Consider the following 19,608-nt stretch of genomic DNA (forward strand, 5'->3'; position numbering starts at 1 on the left):
TCTTTACAGTGCCTCAGTAAGGTGAAGAATGCTGTCATTCTTTCTGCACATAACCAACCTGACGCTTTGGACATAGGTGACCTGTCTGAGAGCTTCACCATAATTGGGCGAGCTGCCTTTGAACCTGGCAGCCTGACCATACAAATAAGCTCTCACCCTCTATTCTGTATATTGGAGTTTTGGGGTTTTTTTTCCTATTCAAGGCATATGAAATTGCTCGTCAGTATTTGTTTTTTAATTGAAATTTCCTATTTTGAGGTTATTGTCAATTCACAGGCAGTTAAGAGAAATATTTCAGAGGGATTCCTTGTATCCTTTACTAAGTTTCCCCCAGTAGTAACATCTTACAAAACTATAGTGTTATATCTCAACCAGCACATTGACACTGATGCTGTCAAGATACAGGACATTTTTATCACCACATTAAAATCACTCCTATTGCCCTCCTTTCCACACACCTTCTTTAGAATGACTTAGTGAGGTGAACCCTGGCAACCACCAGTCTGATCTCCATTCCTACAATTTTGTCATTTCAAGAGCACTATATAAATGGAATCATGCAGCATGTAATCTTTGGGGATTGATTCTTTTTACTCAGCACAATTGTATGGATTTCCATCTAAGCTATGACATGGACCATTAGCTTGTTCATGGTATTGCTGATTAGTATTCCAAAGAGTGAATGTACAGCAGTTTGTGTAATATTCACCTGTTGAAGGACATTTGAGTTGTTTTCAGCTGGGGCAATTACAAATAAAGCCACTATGAACATTAATGGACAGTTTTTGAAGGAAGGTAAATTTTCTTTTCTCTGGGATAAATCCCACGAGTGCAAATTGCCGCATCATCTGTCATTTGCATTCTTAGTTTTATAAATGAAACTGCCAAGCTATTTTGAAATGTAATTTTTTGTACCTTGTTTTGTATTCTTTGTATTTACATATTTAACACTTGGAAATTATACTTTGCAAAAATGACATTAAACACAATGTCAAATGCAATTTGTAATGGTTTTGAGGCATGGATGTGAGTCTCTTATTAAATAAGGCTATTTTTCTGGATTGGGTCACTTAACTAGTAGATGAGCCTAGCAGTTTGTTCAGCTTTTACATCATAGTGAGATTTTCTTTTTCTCTACTCTTAACTCTGTCGTGTAGGTGAATATACTTTCTAGGAGTGTTTAATGGTTATTAATAAAATAATGTGCTTTTATATGTCTAAAGGCATACCCAATTAATTTTGTTCTCAAATTAAGCCCTTCAAATATTCAGTGATTGAACTCTTGAGAGTTCAATATTAAGTCTGTATCTAAATACAGGTGCTATATATTTATATATTTAAATATATCTTTATTGATTTCAGAGAGAGGAAGGAAGAGGGAGAGAGAGAGAGAAACATCAGTGATGAGAGAGTCATTGATCGGCTGCCTCCTGTATGCTCCCAACTGGGGATCAAGCGCACAACCCGGGCATGTGCCCTGACCAGGAATTGATCCAGGATCTCCTGGATCGTAGGTCGATGCTCAACTGCTGAGCCACGCCCGGCCGGCCAGGTGCTATTTTATTGCAGTACCCATTCAAGCAAGTGCCATTACCTTTCTGTTCTCCTTTAAAATTTCTTCGTAGATTGTTCTTTCACAAAAACAGCCTTTGTGATAAATGCATATCTCTAGGCAGTGGTTACAGTATTACTTCTTCAGTAGGACAATATCAAGTGTATTTACTTCTTATTTGACCCCTGTGCTTGCTATCTCAACTTCCATGCCCACAGCTATTGCATTTTTTCTCATCTTCAATTGTTTCTTCCGTGATTAACTTTTCAACTGTGGTTTGTGGTTTTATTTTGCTTTTTTGATCTCTGATTTCTTAGATTACCCATAGTTCAAGAAAGAATTTTTTACATAGCAAAGTATATATTTGCATAGATGAAGCTCAGAAACTAATACAGTTTTTGAAAATACTTTATGCATTTTAAATTCCAAATAGGTAATAGGTTTTTAGTTTCACATGTTATGGGAATTCAAAAGTTAAATTTTTAAAATTAAGAAAGCTTAAGATTAAACAAAAACAACAACCAGTAGTTACCTACCATTTTTAACAATTACAAATAGTGAATGTGATTTTCATCTGATTACTGGATGCTTGTCCTGCCATGGGCTGGAATTACCAAATGAAAATCTCACCTCACTAAACCTTAGGGAAGTACACTTTAATCAAATGGATTGATTCTGTTCAGTAGGTACAAACCTTTTCTCTTTGTTACAAATGAGTACTACATGTAAAAGAGAACTTTAATGAACATTGAAAAGGTCATTAATTAGTATGATGCCATGCATATGAAGTGAGCAAGTTGAAGATTTCTCTGCTTTGGCACTTTTGACATTTTGGGCCAGATAATTCTTTAATGTGGGTGGCTGTCCTGTGCATTAAAGTATGTTTAGCAGCATCCCTGGCCTCTGCACACTACATGCCTAGAGCATGAACATGTTCTATCTTTAGTCTTTCATCAGATTTCACCTTTATGCTTTCTATGTTTTTAGACTGTGTGAGTGAAAATTTGGAGCCTAGAGATGGGAGCCGAATTGTCTCCACTAAAATAGAAAAGTGGACTGTTTATTTTGCTCCTCAGCTCTGCTTAGTATATACTGGACTTTTCTGGTCCCTTCCTGCCCAGCTGAATTTGTGTCCCTATTGTCCATTTTTCAATTTCTGTGTATGATTAGTGACTCCTAATACATATTTTGAGCTAAGGAATCAACAAATGATAATGGTTCCTGGGTTACCTTCCCAAATCAGATTTCAATTTTGGTAGGCCTGAAAAGGCTGATTTAAATGGAAAATTTAAAATTAGGTCCAGGCTTTCCATATGAAAAACTGTAAACCTAATTTTACCCCACCCTATATTGTATGGTGTCACATGGATACCAGACATACCAGCTGATTGCTTTGTAAGTTGTATAAATGTATAAAACTAATATAATATTGTATGTCAACTGCAATTGAAAATTTTTTTAATTATTTAAAAAAAGAAAAATAAGTGAAAAGTAAATAAAATTAAGGCCAGGCCACTGACAAAGATGTTTTTGGTCAAATTAGCCCTTCAGTGCTTGTAGCACATTGTAGAGTTGTACTTTATTTGAATCCATACAATGGAGATCATGATTTCAAAAGCTTGGAAAGTCCCTTATGTGAGTGAGATACAGTCCAATCCAGTATCTCACACAGTGAGTGGTTGAATGAATAGCATTGTGGGGCATTGTGAAGGATGGGGTGTGAGCTTGAATAGGCAGATTTTGATTCCTCAGAGAGATTCCCTGAATTATCTTAATGTCTTAAATTTCTTTATCACCTATAACTGTCAAACCATCAAATCTCAGGAGTTCTTGCTTTGAACCATCTCTTGAATACACTTATCGCTTCTTCACCGAGCATTTGAATGCTGACCCCCCTAGCTACTTGTCTCTCCTCCATTCCCCTCTACCAGACTGGCTGAGTCACAGAAATCTCCTGGGTCCCTCCCCACCTGGCTCCATTGTGTCTTTTCTGCCTTATCGCCTACTCCTACTGAAAGGAACCTGCTTTCTAGCAGACCAGGTTTTTTCACTAAGTCCTGAATGTACAAGCTCATACCTGTTCTGTGCTTTAGTTTGTTTCTCGCTCTTGTGTGGGATGAAACTATTCATTCTTGCCACCTGATTGTATTCTTACTCAGCACCCTGGGTTCAGCTGAAGCCCACCTCCTGCACAGGGATATCCATAACTCCTTCTTTCCATATTAATTTCCACTTGCTTTTATCTGAAAGCATGGACAGCAGGCAGTACTCGTTTAAGCCCTTAGCAATAAATGGCTTTGTTCAAAGTGGTAACAAACAGCTCTGTGTGTGCATTTTGCCTCCTCCCCTAATTAATAAATTACTGGAAAGCAAGTGTTTTGTGTTTTTTATATTTCATGAATGTGTGATTATGTGTATAACAAGTACTCAGTAAAGACATATCAATGGCTGGCCAGGTACTGATTTCATTCTAATTCTATTTTGAAGTATTTTAAAACCAAAATCATATAGGCTTATAGAAACTGATATCACCCTGTGTAGTAGCAGACTAAAGCTAAGAATGGACTTTCTGGATATCAGAGAAGGAGAGTGTATTTCCTTAGGTGAGAAACTGAAAGTAGAAGCCTTGGAAACAGAAAATCAACTACTAGTCTGTAAAAGGAAATCTATTTGTGGTAGCTTTTGAATTATGGTGCAATGTATGTTAGATTGACCTACAAGTGATGGAAATGAATAAATCCAAAAAGAATCGTAGACATGGATGATAAAACATTTGATTACAGAATTCTAACTGATCTTAATTTTCTTCTTTTCAACACCCAGACACTTCTTGTTGCTGCACAAATGGACATTTGAAAGTGCTGTTGGCAAACACTTGCAAGCATGGAGACCTCGTCAATGCTGTCCTCACTGAATGATGAGTGTAAATCAGACAATTACATTGAGCCTCACTACAAGGAATGGTATCGAGTAGCCATTGATATGCTGATTGAACATGGGTTAGAAGCATACCAAGAATTTCTTGCCAAGGAACGAGTATCAGACTTTCTAGCTGAGGAAGAAATTAGTTATATTTTGAAAAATGTCCAGAAAATTGCACAAAGTACAGTACATGGTACTGATAATGCCTGCGATGACACCTCATCCTCAGGGACTTACTGGCCCATTGAGTCTGATGTGGAAGCTCCAGATCTTGACATAGGCTGGCCGTACGTGATGCCTGGACTCTTAGGGGGTACCCACATAGAGCTCCTCTTTCATCCACCAAGAGCACAGCTGCTTACAATTAAGGAAACTATTCGGAAAATGATCAAAGAAGCAAGAAAGGTAATAATATTTCTATTTCTAAAGAAAAATTTGAAATGTGGAAAAGCACCGGAAGAAAAACACATATGTATGTTAAAGTAATCTCTATATGTATAAACCGTGCCTATTATTTTCAGGAAATGTACATATGGCTGTATAGGAAGATTATATACTTACATCTTTCATATATCTGAGACAGTTGTGAGGTCCCTGCTAATGGTGGGGATTTCATTCTCCTCGTAATGTTCATACACCCAAGAGACCTTATGCCTGTGAAAGCTAAGGTGTGTGGAGAGCTAAATGAGATGATATGACATGTTTACAAAGTTCAAAGCACTGAAGTTTTCCTTAATCTCTGAAAGGAAATATGTCGTTGGTAAATCTGGTGAAATTTTCTTTGTTCTCAACAGGACTGAGCCTTAATTCTTGCTCTGGATATAGTTTATACTATTAAATAAATCATAGATTTACTTATTTCCTGAGTTGTGCGAAAATGGTATAAAATCAGACATGATAATGTAAAATTCTGAAGGAAGGTACTGAGGTCCACTTTTGGGCCTCGGTGTTCTCTATTAAACATTTGTGTTGGGTTATAAGTCTCAGAAATTCTATTTTAGAGCTCATGTTAAACTTTAGAAATTTTCTTTTAATCAATTAAAGTTATTGAGAGTTATCTATGTACTCAGCACCATGATAGTCACTTTGGAGGCTATAACAAAATTTCTTAAACTATTTATTGAACTCAACCTAGCATTTTAAAATGTATGGACAAAAACCTATGATTTTTACCTATAAAGTGTCTAGTTCTTAGTTACAGATACTATATAATATAGAAATTTAGATCTAAAAGGGACCTTAGGATGTACACATACATGAAGTTGCTTTCTTTCATGTCAACAAGACACAGAAATGTGTCGAAAGCATGCATTTATGAAGTACAGAAACACAAGAAATCTACTGAAATCTACAGTGACACTGTAGACTGTGAGAGAAGCAACTAAAAGCCTCTCAGTCATGTTAAGGAGAAACCGTGTTCTGAGGCTGATGTCAAATGTAGGCTTTGCAAAAGAAAGATGTTTTTCTCCCAGACCTCTTAAGCTCAAATAGCCAGACTTTTTAGCTCTGTTAACTCCTTTAGCAGGATTAGATTAAAGAAAGCACTAATCTATTCCAATTTTTAAAATTTAGCTATAGAGTCAGGCACATGGTAGGTATCCAAACTTTTATTGAATGACTTGAACTGTCATTTCAATTTCCTGAACTGAACCATGAGTATTTTAAAAACTACCATCCTATGCTCTGTGAACAAGTCATACAATTTTGTTCTGTGAAACTACAGATTTTAGACTATTAATCTTTATAATAGTCTAAGTAGATTTTAGACTAGTTAGCCCATATAGACAAGGTGCTATGATCATTTTTAAAATAAGAGCAAATATTATTTTGAAATAAAAGATTGTCAGAACATGTTATTTTTTAAAGATTAAGCAAAGTTTTCGTTACTAATTTGCTCAGCAGATAAGTCAGTTTCTTATAATCCTTCAGAATCAGTGGAAGCCTATTAGTTATCAAGATAAGCTTTCTCTTTTTGAGCTGTTTTCAGAAGACAAATTCTCTTTATTGGTAACTCAGCGAATTGTCAAGGCAAATAGGATGATCTTTTATTCAGAAAATGTGTGAATAATGTTTATTTTAATGGATAGAAGAAAGTTTCATGCCTCCAAATTTCTCGGATATTTTTTTGGTAATCAACATTATGAAACTCTATGAAGATATGAAGCCAAACAAGTAGGGCTAGAAACTAGCAAACAGAACCCAGAAAGCCATCTCAGAGAAAAATTTAAATCCATTTTCACTGTTCTGTTTGCAACTGAGATAAGGTACTTATGAATATAAATGTCATATTATTGAAAAATCTTGAAAGAAAGAATCCAAAAGCAGTTTTTTTAGCAGTCCAAACATCTGAAGTCTGACCATAACCACCGGGTAACCTTGTAGTCTTTTGAGAAAGTAAATAAAAATGATACTATATCCTATTTATCTTTACTGGAAATATCTTGTTTTTGAATTTCACTAGCTTATATGTGTTTGATGTGTTGGCCTTTAACAAATAACCAGATATTTCTCCAGAAAAAATAGGTTTATTCAGGAACAAAAATGAATAGCAATTTGGGACATGTGGTCTAATGGCAAACCATGCTCAAGTCCAGAGAACAAAGGAGATGAATTTTTTTTTTTTATAAAGGAAATGGGGGACTCAGATGGGATATTGTAAACAGAATCCATTGGAGGAAAATGAGAATTTGAAGTGTAGTGGCTTTTCATTGGCTGAGTTGTAACAGTCTTTTACTGGCTGAGTGGCTGCTGGTCTGGGAGAAGATCCTCCTTCCTGCTGGAGTAGTGATAGAAAAACATCTTCCTGTTGGAGATGGGAATTAGCAAGGAGAGTCAGTACATGAGAACCCCCCCCCCCCATAGGCCCTCCCAACTCCAATTTAAATGAGGTCCTGTTTCTTAATCTTCACAATTTCTCTCTTAAGTAATATAAACTTTAAATCATTCTACTTTTATAAGAAGAATGTAATCTTGATAATATTTTAGGAAGCCATAGATTTATTTTTATTGCTTCTGTTTTTTGCCTGTTGTCGCTTAGAAGTTGTTTAGAAGGTTTCTTTCTTTTCCTTTCCTTTTCTTTTGCTTTCTTTCTTTTGTATGTTTGCTTATATTGAGAATTTTCCTTTGGGAAAATCCAACTGCAGATAACATCTTACTTGTGCCCTAAAAGGACCATGTTTTTATTTACTGGCCCTTTTTCTAACTTCTTTCTATTTTTCACTATGTGGTTGACATATTTGGGTCAACTATATAAAGTCTGATAGTGTCTAGCAAGACTTTCCCAGGTAATTATTTGTCTCTCAAGAGGTGTTCCCAAGATGATATATGCATGTATTCTTAATTACTGTGAATACCTCTTATGAAAGCATCCTCTCTAATTACTTAAAAAAGTCATCTTTCATTAAAGTAAATTTTCTTCTAGCCACTCAGTGGTAGATATCCATAAATTATAACTTTTGATAGTCTTGAATATGTAAATGCTTTACCAGAATGCCATTTGCCTCTCTGTTTCCTAATTCTAGGCTAGTTGCCTCTGTGAGATGTGAATCTTACTCTTGTGAAATATGGAATCAAGAAGATACATAAGCAAAAGTCTAGTGAGAATTAGGGCAGAGTAATTCCTGAGGTGCTCTGTACTGCATCTCCTGAGTTCAGGTCCTGGTTCCTCCCTGAGTCACTGTTCCTGGGTGTGTCTGTTATGGCCTAGGGAGTTATTAGTAATACAGAGAAACATTAACTACAAGCTGATCCCATGGCTGCAACTGGGAAGGCGAACAGATAATGGGGCGTTCCCTGGGATTTGACTGGTATTATAAAAATAGTACTAGATTAGAGGCTTGATCACCAGGGTTCTACCACTGAGTAGGTATGGATTCAACAAGTTGTTGCACCTCCCCAGGTATCTTCATTTATTTACTGAAATATATGAAGCAAAGCATTTTAGTGTTTTTAAAACCTAGTGTTCCTATCTAATTCTCTTAATAGTGCTAACCAACTCAAGATTATTCCAATATCTTACACTCCTTGCTGAATTAGTCCATTTGTGAATAATTTTTATTGTGTCATAGTGTGTCACTTCCGCCTGCATTACTTTGCAACTATATCCTGGCCAGCTAAATGATACTTATGTATTCATCAGTGCCTCTTTTAGATTGGGATCATCTCTCCCCTAATGTTCCCAATTTTTGTTAAGAACTTCCTCTCTACCTCCTCCGTATTCCATCTCTCACGGTGAATGTCTTTTTCTTTGAATTTGAGTCAAAATTTGTTTCTTCCAGGAAATATCTTTTGCTTAGTCAGATTTAATGACATTATTATCTCTTGATAATAATTTGAACGCCTCTTCTCTGAACAGAATGTATTATTTGTTAATATATATTTGTATGTATATGGGGGGGAGGGAGAGAGAAAGAGAGATCTTGTTAAAATTGCACTGACCTTGCCACCATGTAACTCTTGCTGTGTATGGGAATAGTCTTTCTGTGCCAAACTTCTGGTGCTCTACAGAGAGAGAACACATTCCGTTTCTGCTCAGCTCATTCACACACTCCCTACGCTACTACCAATAACCATGATAATATCAAGTATATAATTTTTAATACAAGGACCTAAGGGAGAGGAAAGAGGAAAGAAGATAGCATGTAAGGACTCTTTAACTTCATTGCAAGATAGAGTTTTGGGTTTCCTTGACTGATTTGATAAAGCCACAGTCTTTTTTTTTTTAATTGCCAAATTCAAATGATGCCCTTTTTAAAAAGAGGGTTTATGGAATGGTATGAAGGCCCTGAATCTTAGAGTCTCAAGCAGCTATTTGTATTACACGTTACCCTACTGCCTCTCTGAGGCTTATTTTTCCCACCTGTAAAATGGGGGTCTTAATACTTTATAGGAACCTTTTGAGAATGGAATGAAATAGATGGTGTGTGTAACGTGATACCGACCACACATTAAACACCCTGCTCCTGCCCCTGCGCCACCTCCTTCTCTTACCACATCATTCTGGAGCTTTATTTTGTAAAAAAATAAAAGTAAAATCTATTATTCTGTATTTTTGCATCACTGTGATTGGGTATCTGTTCTTTTTTTTAACATTTAAAAAATGATTGGTTGATTGATTTTTGGAGAGAGGGGAAGGACGAGAGAGAAAGGGAAAGAAACGTGGATTTGTTTTTCCCTCTTTTTATGCACTTGCTGGCTGCTCCTTTTGTGCCCTGACCAGAGACTGAATGCACAGCCTTGGTGTTTAGGGACGGTCCTCCAACCAACCGAGTTAACCCGCCAGGGCTGGGCATTTGTTCTTTAAAAGTCCCGTATGTAACAAGACGCTATGGTACTAGGTATGCCATCTAGGATGATTCGCTTTTGTGAAATGACTATTCCCGAAAATACTTAAAGGCTTCTGAAGTATCATAATGATTATGTACACTGCATTAGCTGTAGAGCAACATAGCATTTTCCCAGTGTTTTTTCTTAGAAAGTTCAAAATGGGAAAATATTGATTCAACATGAATATATTTCACAATAAGACCCACTGTGAAGATAACTTAGATATATATTTTATATTCAAAATGTGCTAAAAAGGCATCCTCTTTTATGGAAAGCAGGTAAGTATGGAAGAAGAAATTCTAAACCATACTTTCTTACCTAAAGTTCTGGAGATCTAAAAAACTACAGAGCTAGTTTTTTGATGAAAAGCTAAGGGAGGGAGGGCATGTTCTATAGGCAAAAAGAAAAAAATAATCTTTCCATTTTCATCTAGAATTTTAAAAGTGATAATTTTATTAGCTTTCTAAATAAAGACATTATACAAAGGTTTTATATTTATGAAAAAGAACAACAAAGTTTTGCAAAATTTTAAAGTTAATTTTTATTATAGACCTACCATTCGTTGTCAAAATTTGGCCTAAATAACTGAGTTTATGAAATATTACTAACTAAATATTTCTGATATAATTCAAAAAGTGATAGTGAATATTATTTAAGGACTGCAATAATTAGTCTTAGCTTAAAAAAACTGTGCTTTCTTTATAGAGGTGCTATTTTATGCTTTGTTGAAGGAAAAATCTTAAGATTATGAAAAAATAAAAATAAAATTGTTAAACGAGATTTTCAACTTGGTTGTATACTAAAGTAATCTGTAATTTATGAGTTTCAGATATTTTACCAGGCAGTGTGTTATCATGTAAAAACTAAAGATCACCCATGATTTTCATTTTTAGTTGAGTTTCATTTGAAAATTGGCAACTTGTGAAAGAGTTTAGCCTTAAACAGAAAAATTAGAATTACTGTTAGAGACAATAAACTGACTAGAATCTCTGGTCAGTTATACTGACCTTATTATACCTCTATTAATTATTGGGGGGGGAGGGGAGGACACGACAATTTAAAATTTGAGTTATTTTAGAGTGCATATGACTTATCTGATTAAGGGAAATGTTTTAAAACCATTTTCTCTCCTCATTTATCACCCTTTGATACTCTTTAATTTACTTATTGAATTGTTATTTGAATTGTGTAATATTTTTCTGACAACATATCTTTAGTAGTTTGTCGGAATGACAAAGCTAATTGTCATCATAAAATATGATGTTCATAAAATACAGAGTTTTCCTAATGTCTAAATAGCACCTAAATTCCATAGAGATAATTTAGCATTCTTACAAAGTCACATGCCTTTAGGGCCAAGCCAGAAATATAACCCTACAGAGGAAAAGGGGGCAAGTGACACTCCAGTAGAGAGTGAAAGGAACATGAGGGAAGAGAAAATAACTTGACTCTGTAGGAATTCTTGTATAAAATGTTATAAATAAAATGTAGCTTGCAGCTAAATGTGATGATAAGCTTAGGACCTCAGGTACACCTTGAGGCATCTTATCAAAAGTTAACTTTCATAAGAATAAGGGCATATAGCTTTCCTTATCTGTCCCCACTATGAGATGTAAAATGTCACAGAGTGAGCTGCGGGAGCCTCTTTGAGATGATGAGGGCTGGAACACCAGACTGACATTTTGTATTTTAAGGATCCTGTCAGCTCTTCTAGAGTTCCCACAAACTCATCATGTGGCATACACTTTTACCGCAATTACTCAGGTCTTTTAACTAGTCACTCTTCAAATTTTTGTGAAAAAAAATTGTTTTGCTTTTATCATCAGGAGTGGGATTGCCTTCTGATGCTGTGTAATGAATTTACATAATATGATCTAGTAAAGAGTAACAGGTAATAGTTATTGAGCACTTACGTGTCATACACTGTGTTAAGCACTTTGGATACATTACCTTAAATTGACCTTCACCACCATCCTGTGGCAAACGTACTTTTATCAGTCACATTTTACAGCCGAGTAATCTGCATTCTTAGGATAGATGTGATTCTAGTCAGTGGTAATGATCCAAAGTGGCGAGAATTGGAAAGTAATAAGGACGGCGTGCTCCTAAGGGAGGTGTTGGAGGGCATAGTTGAGAGGGTGTAGGGTTGAGCCCAGTTGGTGATGTGGAAGTGTTAGCTCCTAAGTGAGTCAGGTATAAGGACAATATGGAGCTGCTGTTGGAAGTCAGAAGTAACACACCTGGAACTGAGAGCAGGCTATACTGGGTAGGTGAGGTGGAGCACCTAGGATGCAGACTAGATTAGGACGCACTGAAAATCTTCCCAATATCTGAGTTCAAATATAGGGAAGATTCACAAAAGTAAGAGGACAGACAGTAAAGTTGTCTTTTGGTCTCTGCTGGGTCCAACTATGAGGGGAATCAGTCAGTCTTTGGCTTACCTTACAGGGGAAAAGTATGGCAGGCTCTTCATTCACTTAGCAAGTTTTTATTTATTTATTTATTTATTTATTTATTTATTTATTTATTTATTTATTTAAATTTATTGAGGTGACATTAGTTAATAGGATCATACCGGTTTCGGGTATGGATTTCTATGTTTCAAGATCTATACATTGCACTGTATGCCCACCACCCAAAGTGAAATCATCTTTGAATGGAGCTTACGTACAAATGGGGAGATAGAATAAGCATAGTAAATGAGGATTGCTATAGAGAAAAATAAAACAAACCATAGATATGTTTGAATAGGAGGACTGGGATTGGCGATAGGGGTTAATTTTAGAGTTCTCAGAGTAGGCCTCATCCTTTACCCTTTGGGACAGCATGGTGGGACCTGGAGAGTACGCTAAGCAAAATACGCCAGGCAGAGAAAGCCAAGTATCACAGGATCTTACTCAGATGTGGACTCTAATGAACAAAATAAACTAATGAACAAAATTGATCTAGAGACACAGAAGCATGGAACAGACTGAAGAATCTCAGAGGGAAGGTGGGGGTGGGGAGAGATTAACCTAAGAATTTATATGCATATATGTATAACCCTTGGACACAGACAATAGTGTGGTAAAGGCCTGGAGTGGGGGCGCAGGGTAGAGGGGATCAATGGGGAAAAAGGGGGATATCTGTAAGACTTTAAATAATAAAGATGAATTAAAACATAGAAGAAGGAAAGAAAGTGACTTTGGAGTCCAGATTTGAGAAAGAGGCAATAAGCCATGTGTCTATTTGCAGGCAGAGCAGACCAGACAGACTATATATATGGTAAGCTTTAGGGCAGGAAATGGCTTCTTGTTTGTCAGAAGACCAGTACGGATGACAACTGCTGGACAACTCTGGGCCCAAGAAAGCAAAAGGGGAAATGAGTAGGTGAGTTTAGAGGGGTAACAAGGAGGTCCTCATGGTCCATTATAAGAACCTTGGCTTATGCTCTGTGTCAAATAGGAAGCTACTGGAGAATTTTGAGCAAAAGAGAGACATGATCCATTTCAAATATGCTGTGTTTTAAGAGAATACATCTGGCTGCAGTTTTGAAAATTGACTAGAGAGGCTGAAGAATATGAGAGTCTATTAAAATAATTCAAATGTGAGATGATGGTGTCTTAGATGGTCAGGATGTTAGCAGTGATGGTTAGATTTTGGATATATTTTGAAGGCAGTAAAATGTGCATGTGAAATAAGTTAAAAAAGATAAGATTTCTCAAAAAAATTTGACTTGAGCAATTGAAATGATGGCATTGTCATTCAAAGTTGGTGTCAGAGTCAGCAGAGGGTTGGATTAGGAAGCAAGCACAGGGGCCAAGTTACAGAGGCTTTAACATTTTCACCACAGCCTTGGGATTGTTGACCAGCATTAGCCCAGCCACCAGGACCTACAGATATGTCTAAGTAGAGATTGGGGTTCACATGAGAATCTAAACATAGAGCGACTGGACTTGGAGATCAGTCCTGAGTCTGAGGGATGGCATTAAAGTAACTTGGATAAGATTCAGATACAAAGGAATGGGTAAATACACAGTGTGAGATAAGAAGAAGACTGACTGGATGCTGACCCAGGACTGATAAAACATTATATAACCGCCCAAGAAGTAGAACCTCCCCAAAGCAATTATTAAGCAACACCTGTATGCTGGGTCAGGTATGTGAAAGACAGAATAAGAAACTGGGAAGGTATCACTTGGGTGATCACTTTTGTAAATCATTTTAGTTGAATAAATTTTGAGGAATAGGACATGTATGGTGGGAGAGGTTGGCATTTTTAAAGAGATGTGGGGGAGAGACTTGGTTGGAGAAAGGAAGGTGGGGGTGGTGAGAGAGGTAGATTGAGATCGAATTGTGAAGGTTCTTCAACCCAGCTTTGTGGATATGGACGGTGGGAAGTCATGAAATGTTTTTGTGTAAGTCATGGATGCCAGCAAACCTGATAATGGACATATTAACATTTTGTTGGTTAGCTCAAATGTAGAGGAAAATATAAAACAGGTTAAAAGGGATAATGCTCACCAACAGGCTAACAATAGCCCAGAGTCGACTCAAACTCAATGTAAAACACAGTCTCTTCTTGAAGAGAATATACCATCAATTTCCTGCTAGAACTGAAAAAATATATAGCTACATACTTAATTCTGTATCTCAAGGAAGGTAATTTTGGGGGTCTTAAAGTTATTATTGAGGTGTCTAAATTATCTGATTTTAAGTCAACAAAATTTATTTCTGTACAAAAAGTTTCAATGATATATACATAGCTTAATTCTATATATACTTATTGAATCTCTGCTCTGTTCAAAGCATTCTGTTAGGTCATGCAAGTGGAGAAAGAAACACTTCAAGTGGTTTTTGTCTAACATTTGGGGGTGGTGCTAAAAGATTTCTGGGAGATATATAGATACACTACTGAGGGCATATTGACATTTATGTGAGTGACCTATGTATTACAAAGGGTCTGGATTTCCCCCCCTACCTTTCTACTCTTTAGGAATCAGAATATTATATAGTTATTTTCTAAAGCTTCAAAGTAGGAACATTTTTAGCTAGATAAAGTACCTTCAAAATATTTATTGACAAACACAATTGTGTTTTCTTACTAGTTCAACTTGTTAGGTCAATAAATGTATATAGTGAAGTTTTATTTATTTTTTATTAACAGAGTAAATATATTCCTTATAGAAAATATGAAAAAAACTACAGAGAAGGCTTTAGAAAATAAAATTTAGAAATTTTCTTCCTTGTTAAATAAATAGATGGATAGAGACATCCATGTATATATGTTTGTGTGTGTAGGCGTATATACTGAGATCATACTTGAGATTATGTATAAAAAATTTAGCTGCTGCTTTTTTTCATTTAGGACTTTTCCCATAATAAAGTTATTGATTTCCTGTACTGGTAAGCAATGGCATAAAAAAAGAGGCAGCATTGGGGGCTACCCACCCTGGTACAGGTGATAAGGAAGTTCATAGTCTCTAAGGAATTTAAAAACAATGCTAAGATCAACCAAATGCAGTCTGCTTTTTATTACACCATATGCTGACAGCTGTAAATAATATCAGTAATAGTAAGTTCCTGCAGCCTCCACCCGTCCCTACCTCCCCTCCCACCCCTTGGTACACCAGTGCTAACATAATGAGGGGGTCATGGTAACCTTCCTATAAAAATGAAGAAAGCCTTATAACTGTTTTCGTGTAATCATTAACCACTCAATAATTAGTTGACTCTTGAAGCTTTAAAAGCATAAAAATCAGCAAGTGTACATTTTCTTTCACAAACCAAAACTTCCATTTGGGCTGGATTAATTTCTTATTAATAATTACATTTTGATTTTCCCCCCAAGAGCTCAAACAAATATTTTAAACAAGTTAATAAATGTGAGAGGCAAAAACATTGCCATCTGGCTAAATATCAATCCAATATGTGCTACTGGAAAATCTATGGTCATGAAAAAAAAAAAAAAAAGCATCTGAGTCATAGAAGTCATATTCAAGCCTGCTGAAAATCTGGAGCAGTTGTGGAAGAAAAATAAATACATAAAAAATCTGGGAGTTGTGACCATGTGGTCTTTTTACAGATGGATGGACAGTTGGAAATTGAGAAAGTCCAAAAGTCCAAAATCACCCAACTGATTAGTATCTATCAAGTCAAAGAGTATTCAGGCATCTCGATTTCCACTGCAAGGCTCTGACATCATATCACTTCTCTCTTTGGGAAGGAGAATTAAATTCGTTAATGACATTAACAATATTGAATATATATTGAGTGATATGTACCAGACAGTATTTGGAGCTCTTTATATGTATTAACACTTATGTTCACAATCTCTCTAAAATAGGCTCCTCTGTTGTCTCCTTTCAGTGGTGAAGACCAAAGAGGTTAAATAATTTATACTAGGATTTAGAAGTAGGAGATTGCAACGCTGGTATTTGAGCCCAGGCAGTGGGCCCAGGCAGAGCTCTTCGCCTCTGATAGACCATTCCGTGCTGGCACCCTGCAAACCACCTGCAGTCTCGCAACACCTCTGTGTAGGCACTATTGCATTCGGTCCTGGTTACCCACCAGATACAGTCCAGCCCAATAAGTATGTGGCTCTTCATGTTGAAAGATGCTCCGCATGCATCTTTACCTTTGTGCTTTATCTTCTTACACCTCCCTCCAGTCACCTTATACTCTGGTGTCACTAAATTCTGGGCCTTCCATGGCAGCTTATTTCCCCCTAATTTTGTACATGGTCATTTGCCTACTTGGAAAATCCTTTCTCATATTCTTTGCCTCCATTCATCTTTTAAACCCTGTGTTACATTTTATGTGTTTGGTTGAGCTGTAATCAATTCCCTTACCTGACTTGATTAGTCACCCTCTGTGATATTGTCACCTTATGCTACTGTCCTCTTATTATTTTATTTTTTAAAATATATCTTTATTGATTTCAGAGAGAGGAAGGAAAGGGGGGAGAGAGAGAGAGAAACATCAGTGATGAGAGAGTCATTGATCAGCTGCCTCCTGCATGCCCCTGACTGGGGACTAAGCCCGTAACCGGGGCATGTGCCCTGACCAGGAATCGAACCGTGATCTCCTGGATCCAAGGTCAATGCTCAACCTCTGGGCCATGCCCGGCCAGGCTATCTGTTGTATTCTTTATTTCGGTGTTGGTGTTTTTCAGTTATATAAATCTTGAATGCCTCAGTAACAGCTATTTTAAAGTCTGTTTCTGATACCAATACCTGGATTACCTGTAGGTCTGTTTCTGTTGTCTATTTTTGTTGTTTTTCTTGTGGTGTTTGGCCATTTGGTTGTGTCCTCTCATAATTTTGAAATTTTTGATTGAATGATGGATATTTAGTATGAAAATTTGCAGAGATAATCTCTTTTAGAGAGGATTTAGTTTTTTTTCTTTGGGTTGACAGTTAAAGTAAGAGTAGATCACCTTATTCCAGACAGGGATTCAGATATTATGAGACTGAGATTTAATCTTTCACATTAATGGTCTTTCTCCAATTTTCACTTAGTCCTAGGGTAACTCTACTGGGGTTTCCTTTAAACGCTGGAGGTTTTTACAGGAAGGGGTCTCTCTTGGACGAATCTGGATCTCCTCTCTTGGAACTCCAACTTTTATCTTCCCAATATGATTGTTAAAAGCTTTCTTAAGCTTTTTACTCTTATATCAACTTACCTTTACTTGGTTTCTCTTCCTTTTGCTCAGTGACAGTTTAGGATTTGACAAATGCGTTAAGGTTAGTTAGTAACTGCATGGAATTTTGAGTTCACTTTATTGTGATTCCCTTTAATCTGTGATTAACGTCTTCAGGTGCTTTTTGCCTTGGTGGTACTGGACTCCAGCTTTTGGTTTTTTTATCTGTCTGAGATTGCTGAAAGCATGTCACCACAGTTGGCAAATATGAAAAAAGTGTTAGGTGAAAAGTTGGCTTACTTCCTTGTTTCGCCTTTATGATCTTGGCCCCACAAATCCTTGCTGCCTTTATTTCTGCTTTCCAGCCGTTATTGTTTTCAGTAGGAGAGTTGGTCTAATACAAGCTATCATAGTCTTATATTAGAGGAGTCCTTTTCATTTTATTTTGAATGAATTAGTATGATTAAATATCACAAAATCTGCATGTAAATTTAAGAAAAAAATTATACATATTTGGTGTATATTAAAGGAGTTTTAAATAAAAAGAAATGATAATCTGTCACTATTTTAATGTTTAGAGAAAATTGTTTAAAATTTATGTCTAGTACTAAAATATAAATGTTGCTCATTCAGTGGGTCAGTTAAAGTCTATTTTTATTTTATTCTTATTTTGAGCATTTCCAACATTTTTATGGATTTTATTTTATTTTTTCTGATGCCTTATCTAACATTCTCCTGTGCAGTGCACATCATGAAACTCACTATTTCAGTTATTATCCTGATAAAGTTTTGTCTGTTTAAGCTACAAAGATACATTTTTGTGTTTAAAATACTACTTAAAAATAGTATACATGTAAAAATATGTTTATGTTATCTTCTATTTATGTGTTATATTTATGTGTCATATTTATGTCATATATTCTGTCTGTAAGGATAGGTGTTCATGTGTACAAATGAGGATACGTGCACAGACTTTTCAGTTCATCATGTTTAAAATCTTACAAGGAGACCTCAGAGTCCTTAAAACACACAAATTTTAACTCTATTGGAAATATAATGGGGTTTAAGGGCTCCTAGGATTAAAGCCTTTAAAAATTAATTCTGTATGTCTTTTTAAAATGGCACTGGAATTATTATAGATATTATATACAGACAAATATAATTTAGTTGTAAAGTTTATATGTAAACACATATATAACTTATATTTTAACTATTTCTGTTAATCTTTATTTTTTTAAATAGAAGTATATATAATGCCATAATATACTCATAACATGCAGATGAAAATGAACAGCTCCAAATGGAACCAAATACAAGAATTCTATAGCATTATATTCTTCAGATTTATATTCTAGAAAACATAGGTTTTGGAAAGTGTAATGTTAATTGTTTTGAGTATATGTTCATTTCATCTTTTTTCAAAATCATCTGTCACATTTAAGTAGTGAATGTATTCATTGAATCAAACAGCACACCAACCTTTTTTTTCTAAGTTACATTTCAAATAGTTTATTTCAGTTAACAATCCAATTTGAAAACCATTCAGCTCATTCCTAAAAAAAAAGATTGTCATGCCAACTGCCTTTTTAATTTTTGTAAAGGTAGCTGGATTCTGATTCAATCAGCAGAGCTTTTAGGATTTATTTACATAGTTTCACAGTAGCAAAATCCCTGAAGCTCAAAGTCACAGCTTTCCCAGAGCTTAGTTTCACATTAATGTGTATGTCCACACTGTCTAATTTTTAAGGGTGAGACCAACGAAATTGAGAAAGCCAAAACAATTATTTAAAAAGAGCACTTCAGGAAATGTGACCCAAAGAATGCACTAGTCTGCTCACATGTGAAATTCTCTCCCAACCCCAGAAGTAGAAAATGTCCAATTTTTGTTTTCTGGTAATTGCTGAAGAAACTACTGTAGAGATCCTTCCATCCTGGTCAGGGCACATACCGGGGTTGCGGGTTTATTCCCCGGTCTGGGCATGTATGAAAAGCAACCGATCGATGTTTCTCTCTCACATCTATGTCTCTCTCGCCCTCCCTCCCTCCCCTCACCCATGTCCTTGGGTTAGGATTAAGGAAGCCTAATTTCAGTTTCCTGATCTTCTAACAGCTTCTTCAGAAGGAAAAATAAAAATCTCTGATCTTGACACCTCACCCCCTGCAATTCAATTACTTTGGTTTTTATACT

The 19,608-nt window shown here is 36.0% G+C and overlaps 1 protein-coding gene across 1 annotated transcript in view; it reads left to right on the forward strand.

Annotated features, from left to right (window-relative positions):
• Nucleotides 1-19,608, forward strand: part of SACK1B (scaffolding CK1 anchoring protein B) — an 81,023-nt gene that overhangs the window by 13,211 nt on the left and 48,204 nt on the right. Inside the window, exon 2 of the mRNA XM_087817450.1 lies at nucleotides 4,376-4,879. Within this exon, the coding sequence (XP_087673576.1) occupies nucleotides 4,436-4,879 (444 nt within the window). The 5' untranslated portion in view covers nucleotides 4,376-4,435. The remainder of the gene's footprint in view (nucleotides 1-4,375; nucleotides 4,880-19,608) is intronic.

Source organism: Miniopterus natalensis, chromosome 5 (genome assembly GCF_054644295.1).
Source record: "Miniopterus natalensis isolate mMinNat1 chromosome 5, mMinNat1.hap1, whole genome shotgun sequence".
Classification (NCBI taxonomy): domain Eukaryota; kingdom Metazoa; phylum Chordata; class Mammalia; order Chiroptera; family Miniopteridae; genus Miniopterus; species Miniopterus natalensis.